The sequence below is a fragment of the Panulirus ornatus genome, chromosome 15 (assembly GCF_036320965.1).
Source record: "Panulirus ornatus isolate Po-2019 chromosome 15, ASM3632096v1, whole genome shotgun sequence".
Taxonomy (NCBI): domain Eukaryota; kingdom Metazoa; phylum Arthropoda; class Malacostraca; order Decapoda; family Palinuridae; genus Panulirus; species Panulirus ornatus.
This window is the reverse complement of record NC_092238.1, coordinates 3,701,238-3,714,406: the sequence shown is the minus strand read 5'-3', so window position 1 is coordinate 3,714,406 and position 13,169 is coordinate 3,701,238. Positions and strand designations below refer to the sequence as shown.

The window sequence follows — 13,169 nt, the reverse complement described above, 5'->3', positions numbered from 1 at the left end:
GTTCCTTGGTGCTACTGCAAAAGTAAGTCGTTGCATGGTTTCATGGTACTACTAAAGGAGGGAGGAGACGCTTAAGATCATATTCCATTCTTTCTGATCACCAATACGGATTTCACAGTGCTAGGGCTACTGGTGATATTTTCTCCTTTGTGACTCACATCTGGTCCTCTTATAAGGATTTTGGTGAAACCTTTGTTGTCTCGAAAGCGTTTGATAGCGCGTGGCACAATTCTGCTTCCTTAATTCCTTTGATCTTTTTTTTTTTTAACTTCTCTGATCAATAGCTCCCTCCATAGTACATCAATTTCAGTAGTTGTTGGAGCGACTTCGCCCCTTTTATCCCAATAGTGCTGTTTATCAGGGTTCTGTCATATCGCCTTCTCTTTTTCCTCTGCTTCTTACCTTATTTCCTTTATGCCGACAATTTCTTCTTTCAATCCGGACCTCTGCATCATCTCAGATTAGGGAGTCTGTAACCAAAGATTTAGCAGTCCTGAAATGCAGATTCAGTAGCCTTATGTTTACAGTGCTAAAATGCAGAATCAGTAGCCTTAGATTTAGCTGTGCTGAAACGCAATTAATCCTTATAAATCTGTTGTTTGAAAATGTCAGAATTCAACCGTGTAATGACATACTGTAAATTTGTTGAGCATAACCATATACTCCGCTCTATTCTGGAAACACCACGAGCTCAGCATTATATAGTCTGCTTCTCAAAAGCTGGGGTTGTTGTATAGATGCTATAATTATTTTTGTGTGCTACAAATTATATGTATAGGGCTTTAGCGAGGTAGCGTAAGGAAACGGACGAAACAATGGCCCAACCCACCCATGTATATACCTAAACGCCCACATACGCACCTATACCATTCAACGTATACATACATGTACATACACAGACATATACATGTATACACATGTACATATTCATACATGCTGCCTTCATCCATTTCGCCGCCACCCCGCCACACATGAAATAGCACACCCTTCCCCCGCGTGAGCGCGAGGTAACGCTAGTAAAAGACAACACAGGCCACATTCATTCACACTCAGTCTCTGTCATGTGTAATGCACCGAAACCACAGCTCCCTTTCCATATCCAGGACCCTCAAAGCTTTCCATGGTTTACCCCAGACACTTCACACGCCCTGGTTCAATCCATTGACAGCACGTCGACCCCGGTATACCACATCGTTCCGATTCGCTCTATTCCTTGCACGCCTTTCACCTTTCTGTATGTTCAGGCCCCGATCGCTCAAAATCTTTTTCACTCCATCCTTCCACCTCCGATTTGGTCTCCCATTTCTCGTTCCCTCTACCTCTAACATTCTTTTTATTACCACACATCTCTCTTACCCTTTTATTACTTACTCGATCAAACCTCCTCACCACATATTATCCTGAAACATCTCATTTCCAACACATCCACCCTCCTCCGCACAACCCTATCTATGGCCAATGCCTCACAACCATATAACATTTTTGGAACCACTATTCCTTCAAACATACCCATTTTTGCTCTCCGAGATAACGTTCTCGCATTCCACACATTCTTCATTTAATGATATTATTCTTCGCAGTGAATATAAGTTTCAGTAGACTAGACGATGAAAAGTTGTACTTTGCACATCATACAGTATAATCAACGAAGATAAACAAAACGACAATTGAAAAGATACTTTTTTTATTATTGATGTAAGACGTCACTTCATTAATGAAACGTTTTACTCAGCACAAATTGTACTGCTCATACAAGTAGAATGCTAACATCTACCACTTCTCATACAGAGTCTGAGACCTGCATTATAATCTACTCCACAGGCTGACGGAAGTGTCCCGCCGGAGCCCGTATCAACGCTAGGTAACCCGACACTGACATGGCTTGCTGTGGACGCCTGTTGTGGCCTTCGAGTTGTCCCGTTGCTACACCCACACGGCTACACATCCAGTACAATATCTCGAATTAATTAAAGTGTCAGCCGGAAATAATCATTACAGATTTTGACGATATCATACTAAGAAAAATATGCGTATTTTCTGTTTAGTAAGAACTCGCTGACTGTTTGGCCCTTAAGTATCTTAAGTATTTTACGAAGTACAAGGAAAATCTCTTTCTGTCTGTTGTACATTTCAGTAGTGTTGAGTACCCCATAGAGACATCTGGAAGTCCTCCCGTACTTGTTTACTATAGTAAGTAGTAATAATTGATGAATGAATATAAGGTTGTGTGCCAGGTTCGCTGATTTAAACACTAGGATACTTCGACTGTATTCAGTTACTGCATTTAACACATGAAGTAAAGACAAAGCATATATATATATATATATATATATATATATATATATATATATATATATATATATATATATATATATATATATATATATATATATATATATATATCAGGGGAGACACAAAGAGAGAAATATATATTTAAGTCAGTTGTTATACATCGAAAAGACGAAGCTAGGACGCCATTTGGTAAATACAGATAGTATTTAGTAAACTTAAATGGAATGAGTAACCCACATGATACCCAAAACACATTTTGTTGCTAGCGATGTAAATTGTGCACTTAGTAAAGGCAATTGTTAGGTAGGGCGTTGCTTATAATCATACCATTTTCTAGAATGAATGTCTCTAGTAGTCGACTCTATCAGTTAATTACTCATTCAAGTTACAAGCAATTCTTAAATGCATTGACAATTATTGTAGGATCATTAATATCCTTATGAATAACCAATTATAGGGTTTACTGCTTCTTTGTTATGAGCGTCTGTCACTTACTTATAGGTTTTAAATTAATTACCTTCACGCCCCCCCCCTCCTCCCACTTTGGTTTAAAAGACTATATTTACCAAATTTCATTATTTTCTGAAGTGCCCACGATGCATCAACGGCTACTCAGCAGGAAGCTACTGAAGTCGATTTCCTTCTCGTGTGGATTTCATTATTTTCGTTATTATGTAAAGTTCATTAAGGTATGTTGTATATATTTGGTATGTTAACGTTCGGGAAGCTACCGTTGTAATATAGAATGAATCCATCTTCCAAAATCTTCAACTAATTCATAATGATGTTCTCCAAAGACTCTACGATTAACAGAATTTTATTCTGTCCGAAGATTATCTAATGTTGGTTTCAATGAGCTTTTCGTTGTGATGCTACTGATGGGCTTGAGGCAGGATTGTTGTAGTCCAACTGGGGAGTAGAAGAAAAGGATGTCATATGGAACATAGGTACAAATAATCTGGTGAGGCACTTGTCCAAGATTTTGGACCATATGAGGCCTTAAAGTAAATCTTAATTACGTAGTATGTGATAACATGATTTTTGGAATGTTGAGGTTTAAGAAAGGGTTACAGAAACACGAGCAAAACAATTTCATGATTTTATGATCGAGGGTGTGAAGCGAGTAAGACATTAGCTATAACTGGTGCACAAAGGAAGAGAGGTGAGACAGGAGTCCCGGAGTGCTGCTATAGAAGAGGTAAGCCGTTGTTTGGTCTTGCGGTGCTTCTGCACGAGGAAGGAGGCACTGCGAAGGTTTTTTGATTGATTTGCAGGAAGAAGGCGTTGCAGAGTTCCCTTGTTGCTGCTACAAATATGCGTTGCTGAGTTCCCTTTCCGCAGCAGGAGGAAGGCGCCTTAAGGTTCCGTAGTTATGCTGCAAGGAGTCGTTGCTGAGGTCTGTCGGTTGTGCTACAGGAGGGAAGAGGCTTACTGAGGTTACACGCTGATAGTTCGAGACGTTTTCAGGCAGATATGTGCGCTCTGATATATGTAGCCGAACAAGCCTTATGAGAAGGGGGAAGAGGGGACGCTGCCGCAGGGCCCGGGCCTGAGCTCTTATTTTTTTTTCAAATCCTATTTAATTCTACTCAAAATGTAAAACAAAAAACCTGGTTATAAAAATATAATACACCACATGCATTTGTTCATTCTAGTCAAAGGTTCTAAGTTTCTCCAGTCATGATGCAGCAATCTTCAGATGCAAAAATGATATAGAGGTGCATCTTCATTTTCTGTTATACTGTAGCGACACATCTTCCAGTTTGCTACATAAAACCACATTCGCAACCCTTGCCTTAACAGTAAAATGACGTTCAGGTTAACTTTTTATTGCTACATACAGGAAAAGCCAGAAATGTGAACGTTGGTTTACAGCATCCCTCATGGCCTTGCCAACCAATGAACTGGCTCTTTTGGGAAAAAAGTAATCATTAGCGCAGTCGCAACTAAATTGGAACTCTCCAAACGCTATTTTTGCTCTGCTTAATGCCTGTAAATAATATACTCATAGTAAAGTTTAGAACATCACAAAATCCATCGTCAAATTTTAAAAGGCAATCAAGTCCATTACTGAGCTTCCTATTAACATGAATTACTGTGTTATAGCTGGTCAAGAAAAGAAAAAAAAAAGGCGTGACCTCTCCCGTATCCTCTCTCAGCATGGGTCACCAATGTCCCTCAACGATTCCTATGAGACTTTCGTCATTGACGTGGTTGCTACTCTTATATTCAGCGCCTGGGCGGCTCTCATAACCCCTCAGCCGGGGTCGCTCCAGCAACCATCTCTCTCACCTAGTCAAATACTTTCCCTGTCTCGACATTTTAATCATCACCACAGTGACTCGTTGCTTTATCGGTCCTTCTGGCATGAAGGCATAATTCGCGCACCCCAGGTGGGGCGTGACTTTTAAAGTCATATCCTGCTGTCTGGACTCAGTCCTGTCACATGATCAGCTTTAGGCACACGCACACCCACCTGCACTTGTAAAGGTCCACTGCCACGTAACTAAGGCTCGAGCCATTCTCCGGCAAGAGGTTTGTGGTGCCCTCGTCACCCACAGCCTTTTTCGACAGCAACTACATTTGATTACTGCTTTTATTTTTTCCTTCGACGGGAACTCTGTGAAACCTAGCCATCACCTGTCTTCCACAGAAGTACCATGGGAACTCGGCAACGCCCCTTCCTCATTCCGCAGCGGCAAAATAGCCACGGGACTGCACAACCTCGAGACCTCGGCAACGCCTCCTCTTGCAGCAACACCCTGAGACTAGGCTAACACACCTCCCCTACAGGATTCCGGCCCCACCTTTTCTGACCCAAAACCATGGGACATCAGCACGGGAGCCCATAGGAAAATATTCATTGGGGGAACAAAAAATGTATGCATTATGTAGATCAACTTTTACGATGTATCTCAACGGATTAAAAGGGACATGTGTTAATGTGTGCTCAAACACAAACCAAAGAAATCAAGTACCTAATTTTTTTTTCAAATAGAAATAATGTAAAAGATTTTTACGTATGTTTAAGACACCTTGCTAGTTGTTGAGGTAAGCATGTATTACAAACATTATTATCACCTGCAATAGATCTAAAACAATTGATTCTTATGCAATTTTGGCCATCAGGAAATACATGTAACTGAATATTTGATGCAATTATGTCAGTAATATTTGGATATCTCTGACAGCCCAAAAAACTGTTTTCCTTCTAATAACTCTGAACGTAAATATATCATGTGCCTCACCCCACCTCTTTCTTGGTAAAATGTAAGGGGGGCATATGCCACTATTGTGCCTCCCTACTCCTGCCCCAGCAGTATGAGCTTGCCCTTGAGACATATTTTTCAATAAAGCAGTGATATGTAACCTGTGTTTCCGTACTCCCCTCTTAGTCCATCATCACGATGGAATTCTTATAGTTATGTACCCGGAAAATTATTTAAACAAAACATCATTAATTAAACACTTCAAAATTTCATCATCACTTAATAAAGAAGCATTATGTACGATAGCGAGAGAAATAGTATATTAAGTCTGTCGCAGGAAAAGGGCTTAGTGTTATGCATATAGACAGTAACGTCTCACATTACATTAATGGTTACTTTAACTCTAAGTAGGAATTTCAAAAGATACGAGGAAAACATAATAAAACATGTAATGCACAGCGTCGAGTTCCACAAGTCAAGTTTTGCAATCTCGATAATGAGGTTTAGCAGGCTTGAGTTTGAATACATAATACGTATATAATATATATCCATAAATTTATTTATATCGTTAGATGCTACAATAAATGTATGCCTCTCTTTATTTCATGATGATCGCATCTTTCTGATACGCTATCGAGATCCGGTAATCGAGTTACACTTTCAGATGAGGAATGTCATGTGATTCACTATAGCGTAGCAAAAGCTACTTGTATAATTGCAATGAATAAATTATCATCTAGTGATATTAACGATGAACATAATAATATAGATAAATAGTCATACTGGAATATACTGAATTTACCTTTGAGTTGCATTACAGAAGTAAGCAACTCGCATTGTTAACAATGATGTCAGCGTAAAATTTTGTTGGAGTAAAATTTCGCAGATGCTCTACTTTGTAAACTGTAAAGGGGGATCCACTCTGATGCATATGTGAGGTTATGCTGTTAATGAAAACAATTAGCAGATAAGAATTTTGCAAGATGCTGCTACAACCTTTATTTCTTTTTCTATCTTTATAAACATCACTAGCAACCTAACAAACTTGAAATCCGGGTTTTCATCTCGACATTTTGTCAAAATGCTTTTGCTTTACAATCATACTTAATCAATGTGGATAATTATTGGAGTATTGAGCTATGGTATAATATCATACACAATTATCCAGCATTGGACATAAGAGGTCTAGTTTAGTGGCGGAGGCGACAGAGTTGAGCGGCCAACATGGCAGCCACTAATGTTTGTGTTAATGACAGAGTGAACGGATTGAAAGTGACAGTGGAGTGTTGATTTTATGTTTACTCATAGTTACACAGACTGTGGATGTGTATATGAAATATAATATGAATAGATAATGTATTTTATGTGTGTATGTGACATGGTTTGTATTAATCCAAACGCATGAGAAATCAACAGTTGATTCGAGTTGTGCATTGTCAAGCATAAACGTAAATTACTGCACAGTTTTCTATGACAGTCAAGACACTATTTGGATTTCCACTGAGGAATGAGACTTCAGAATGGATGAGAGGTCAGTATAGTACCGTGGCATGGTTACATTATGGGTGTGTTCTCTTGAAATGCAATCTGAAGTCATTGTTTACATGGGGTGTGCCCTCTTAGAGTCCACTTAAATTGGGATGAATTTTGGCCTTTTTCATAGCCAGATGTTATATTAGAAGTCCTTGTGACCTCAAGATGCAGAATTCAATCTCATGTAAGGCTTTCTTTGCGTCATTTTAGTCTTACACACGAGTAGTTAAGCTGTTTATGTGATGTTCAGAGTTGCCAGTTTTGCATTTCTGAAGATTTGATGTCAATTGAATGAAGAATCCTTAACTATGGGCTAAGTCAGAGTCTACTGAAGTAGTTCAGCTTTGTGGAGAACTTACTGATGTAAAAGTTCATTTTACCTGTTTATTGGTAAACTGAATTTTGGTAGAATTGCTTTTGGAAAAACCTTATCACAGGTCAGAATTGCATATTTTATTGTATCATTTGATTTGTTATACATTTTTACTAATTTTCATTTTAAGTCAAAGTGTAAGTTAACACCGTACATTTATGAATGTATTGATGTTCACGAAAATAAAATGAAATTATTTTTCTCATTTTAGAAAACTTTTAGACCTATGGCTTTTGATTTCAAGTAAGCTCTTTAGTAATTGCTTAGATTGCTATTCCTCAGTGTCATCTTTTAATTCTGACTGATGATTGTGCTCTACAAAGTTAGTGTATTGTCTACAAAGTATATTTATAAGTTTGGAACATGATTTGGGGCATTATATTTTTTTTTGAAATATTTGACAATGGAGTGAAGTTCACATATATCTAAAAATTTGGTGATATATGAAATTAGATACTGCACTTGTAGAATATCACTAGAGCCTGTTAGAAACCTTGCCTAACCTCCCACAGTTGCAGAAATGATGATAGAAATATACCACCATTATATGTCTCCTACTGGAAATTGTGTTTCCCCTCAAGTTTGTCTCGTGTTTTTACATCTGGTACCATGTTGTCAGAGCATTTTCATGTGTGCTTAGTATGATTTGAACAGAATATTGAACCAGTATGAAATGGTTGTAACAAATGTGGGCTGCTAGACAAGTTATTTGAGGTTTTCATGGGTTCTTGTTGCAATTTTGAAAGCCTTTTACCTACTTTTCCATTGATTAATGTCATATTTTTTGAAGCACCACTGTCATGTCATTTGATATGGAAGATATCGAATATATAAGTAAACAATGGACTGTACATCTTGTGAATACCACTGTCATGTCATTTGATATTGAAGATATCGAATATATAAGTTAACAATTGATTGTACATCTTGTGAATACCTGGTAAAGTTTTTGGAGTTATTTTCTTGCCTCAGCCTGTGCTGAGCCCAGGACACTAGGTTGGTTGACCAAATTTTTGGAAGCATAAAGAGCATCAAAAACATAAGTGGCCATTTTCATTAGCTGTTTATGATAAAATGCTTAACGACAGTTATATTAGCTTCTCAATCTCTTTTGTGGATTGAAAAGTAGATGGTCATTCAGTACTTAAAACCATACATTAAATGTAGTATGTAAAGCTATGTAATTGATGTTTGTTTACTGATATATTGTGGAAGACAATACCAGATGATTTGTTTCACTAAATAAAACAAAAACATTTTTAGATGTAATTTCCTGGTTTAGCTCAGCATGGAAACTATCTCTTTATTTAATTTCCTGGCTTAGCTCAGCATGGAAACTATCTTTTGATATTGAATGATTGTTTTACAGTGTTAGTAGCATTATTGTATGGAATACAAGGATGAAGTTCGGTTTACCCTCGTATTGGAAGTTAACTTGGGATATTGAGTAATTCTGCTCTGCAATGGTGGATATTGAGTAATTCTGCTCTGCAATGGTGGAATATTGAGCCATTTAAAAATCCAGCAACAATGCAGAAAATATCTGATGTAGAATTTTGCAAATTGAACTGCTCTATTAAGTTAGGCAGTCTTGCCTGTTTTGGAAAACGGATGATGTGAAAAGAAAAGGTTTCTTAGGCCAGGTTGTACAAGGCAGGAACATTAGATATGGAAGAAAGGGAAGAGACATCAAAGTAAAGGAAATAAGAATTAAATAAAAGAGGGAGGGGTGAAGACAGCTACTCACACAAAGGATAGTGTGAAATGAGAATGTGTATTAGTTCATAAGATTCCTAAGGCTACAGTGTGAATGTAATTGAAGAGAAGAGTCATCACTGGGTGGAAGAGGAGCCTCTTACTCCTGCCATTGGTAGCTGAGTCTATCATTTGTTATCTGACTAATGCTAATGCAGATTGTCCAGTTATATAAGTTTTCGTAGTATTGACACAAGTGTCATGGGAGTTGCTTTCTCGATTGTGGTATATCTGATAGCTAGATTATGATGTTAGGTGTGTGGCATACTACATTTGTGCTGATATCTGTTATCATGTTATTGATTTAGATATGAGAAGGGAGGGAGAATAGTAGTGATAAAGAAGTTTTTTTTTGTTGATGGGTTGCTCTTGTAGATTAATTCATGTAATTTTGTGTTTTAAGAGGAAGACACTATTGTCATTAAAGGGTGTTTTTGAAAATATTTTTGTTGAGATATTCATTATGCTGGGAAAATGAGATATCGTTGATAATTTTTTTTCACAACAATTTTATGTAATAAGTTCTTAATTATGGTGGTTCAGGTTCATATATTAACTTGATTTTAATAGTACTGGGGTACATAACTCAAATCCTGCTGGCTGACAGTGGATAGAGATGCCCGGTTCCCAGAGTAGACTTGCTATCCATGAAACCAATGATTATTTACAGCAGCATGTAAGTAAAGGGTTCAGAATATCTTAAATATCTTCAAAGCTGCCTTACATTGTGAAACTGTGACTGTATCAGTGCCTTTTCATAGGTTAGTTGTCTTTGGGGGAAACAGAGAAAAGTATTATGTATTTGATAGGCTGTATTTTGACTGATGAGTTTTCTTTGGTAATGCTAATGCACAGGAATGTGGATAGAATTTTGTAATGTTGAAAGTTTAGTAATCATAACTAGTCTTATCTTTAGAGCTCCTGTATGAAAATGATTCTGTAGTAATAGTTTTGGAAGTACTAATACACTATGTTACAGTTACAGAAATTTATGTGAAAAATACTGAAGCATTACATTTATTGATGTTCAGTTTGACAGAACATTTGTCATAGTGCTGTGAACCATACAACTATAAGAGGCTTGATATTTAATACTGAAGTCTATTCTTTTAACTAGAAATATTGCTGTAGATAATTACATGAGAATTTAGAATTAGTAATGTTTCTTCTTTGGTTAAGAAAAGACACTACAGTTCTTTATATTGGGAATGGAGTTAATGGTTTATAGAGACCCTGTAAGATACTTGTGAAGATTCCTGAAGGGCACAATCTTAATGTTTAATAATTCCTTTTTTGTATGACATGCAGGGAAGTATAAAAGAATTCACTGGAGAAATATATTGTTGGGAATATTGGAGGAAAAAAAAAGCACAATTATTAATTTGTTGCTTGAAAATCTAAGATACACCATAGGAAGACCCATGGATTTGTTTGAAAAGCTTTAGGTAGTCTCCTCTAAGGTGTACTATACTAGCAGGTTTACAGACTTCATTATTGAAGACCTGTTTATACCAGACTTTGCTAGGAAAGCTTCATTTCATACTAGGACAATATGGTGTCAGGGTCAGAATGCTTTGCCTTTCTCAGTTGCTTGACCACCACAATAGACTTGTAGAAGCATTGGAAAACAAAACAAAATGTTGATGTGATAGACTATACAAAAAAAAAAAAATGATGTGATAGACTGTACATAGACATTAGATAAAGACTTTAATGGTTATATGGGCATGCAAGCCATGGCTTTTAGCAGTTTTTAACCAATGACCCAACTCAGCATCTTATACTCAGCCCAAACTGTTGACATAGAAAACCAGAAAACATTGCCTTGCAAAGGCTTGGTCCTAAGTCCAGCAGAAATGTTTATGTATGACTGTAAATGAAAACTGATGGCAAATTGATACCTACATTATTGTGAAAGTTTCTTTTCACTCATGTGGATCAAGTATGCTATATTGTTACTGGTATAGTTAATGCAAAACCTCTTCACAAGGAATTATAAATGTTCACATCACATAAGAAAGAGATAGAAATTTTTCTGCTCAAGGCTTCGTAACTCCTTAACACTTCATTCATAATTGTCAATTCAGAATGACCTTTCCCTACATCCCTAATCTTTTGTTATACATGTCAAAGAGGTAGCACCTTACAAATGGCCATAGCTGAGCCCCATAGACTGTTCCATGGTTCCTCTATATTGTTTCATATATCTGGTTCTGTCCATAGTCAGCACGACAACCCATGTATACCGCATCAGTCCAGTTCATTCTTTTCCATGCACAACTATCATGCACCTTCCTTGCACAACTCTCATGCACCTGAATGTTGAGGTAATGCACCTCAAAGTTTCCTCTTTATTGAACACTTCCATCTCCCCTACAAAAAACAAAATTCAAATTTGGTTTACATAGACTTGCAAAAGCATTTGATAAATGTGATCATGGTGTCATAGCACTTAGAATGTGGAAGATGGGAATACTGTAATTGGAAGAATTGGGAACATACACACATCAGATATTGCCATAAATTGTACCATCTCTAGCACTTCTGCAGTAAAAAGCTCAATTCCCAAGGAAGTGTACTTGCACCCTTCCCATTCCTTTTGCATGCATCTGACTCTGATGCAAGCATATGAACCACAGATTCATGTCATCCTTTGCTGATGGTGCAAGAATACAGGAATAAGTATGAATATCTCTTAAATAGAGGATGCTGAAAGGTGACAAAGAGACATAACTGAAGTCTTGTGCTGGGCCACTGAAAACATCCTTTTCAGTGGGGATAAGTTTCATCTTCAGTAAGGAGAAAAGGAAGTCATAAACAGTACAGATTATTGGGTAGACACTGACACCATCATAAACCTTTTAAATAATGTGAAAGACCTCGGAGTAATGATGTTTAACGACCTTCAGCAAACACCCAAACACAACAAAACAACAGTTGCCTTTTTCAGAAGGATGGGGAGCTGTATCCTATGTATTTTGAAAACAAAAGCAAAATTACTGATGATTCTGTTCAAAGTGCTAATTCTTTATGAATAGAATATTGCTTTGTTTTAACATCACCAAACAAAAAAAGGCAAAAGTGCAGAATTATAAAGTGTTCAGAGATCTTTCTTGCCCCATATTATTATAGTCAAGGAACTAAATTATTGGGAATGGTTGAAATCATTGAGGCTGTTATTTTTTTATGTTTTTTTGCACTGATGGGAATGGGTTATCATCATATATACCCAGAAAATCCTAGAAGGCTTGGTCCCTAACTTACTCTTGGAAAGAACATCCTACTGGCACAACAGGTATAGAAGACTTTGTAAAATACTGTGTCTGTTATGTAAAGAAGTGATATGCACAAAGATAGAGAGCCCTTTGAACTTTGGGGACCCAATACTCTGCAGTCATCAGAAACACCATGGGGTGCACAGTGGAAAAGTTTAAGAGGTCCCTAGACAGGTAATCACAAATTGTACTTGACCGGCCATGCTGTGGCTTCCAAATGCTTGGGCTCAGGCTGGGCTGTTGGGGTAGGAGATCCCCAAAGACTTCATCAGGTACTTTTCAGATATTCACCAGGTATTTACTCATTGATTATAAGTTTAAAGTTGGCTATTTAAGAACTGTACAAAAAATTTGGTTGATTTCCAATGATATTAAACTTGTTAATTTTTTGGTGAAAAGGTTCTCTGAATAGAAAGACTTATGTTCAAAGAAATTAACGTGCTGAGGTCTCTAAGCCAAGCAACATGATATGCCCAAGGCACAGAGTATGAGGGTACAGCACAAGATGACAAATTTTTGCTTTCTACATGCAGAAGATTCCCTCATGAATTAATGCAATTTTTGTACATTTATTTTTTATATATACATTTTATTTATGTACAGTAAAGAACCCCTGAAGACTTCACCAGGTATTCATAACTTCTTATACAGAGGCTTTATCCTAGGACAAAGCAAGGTAATATTACTACCTGTATTAATGTTCTCTGATGTGCTTAACTAATCATTTATACT

At 37.2% G+C, this 13,169-nt stretch overlaps 1 protein-coding gene across 12 annotated transcripts in view; it reads left to right on the top strand.

Annotated features, from left to right (window-relative positions):
* Window positions 1-6,696: 6,696 nt before the first annotated feature.
* The window catches only part of LOC139753689 (rho guanine nucleotide exchange factor 11-like), a 575,625-nt gene continuing 569,152 nt past the window's right edge, over window positions 6,697-13,169 (top strand). For 7 of the 12 annotated variants that reach the window (XM_071670383.1, XM_071670382.1, XM_071670380.1 and 4 more), the window contains exon 1: window positions 6,698-7,032. In XM_071670383.1, the coding sequence (XP_071526484.1) occupies window positions 7,022-7,032 (11 nt within the window). In that variant the 5' untranslated portion in view covers window positions 6,698-7,021. Of the gene's footprint in view, window positions 7,033-13,169 lie in introns of all 12 variants that reach the window. The other 5 variants (XM_071670374.1, XM_071670376.1, XM_071670381.1 and 2 more) reach the window with 2 other exon arrangements.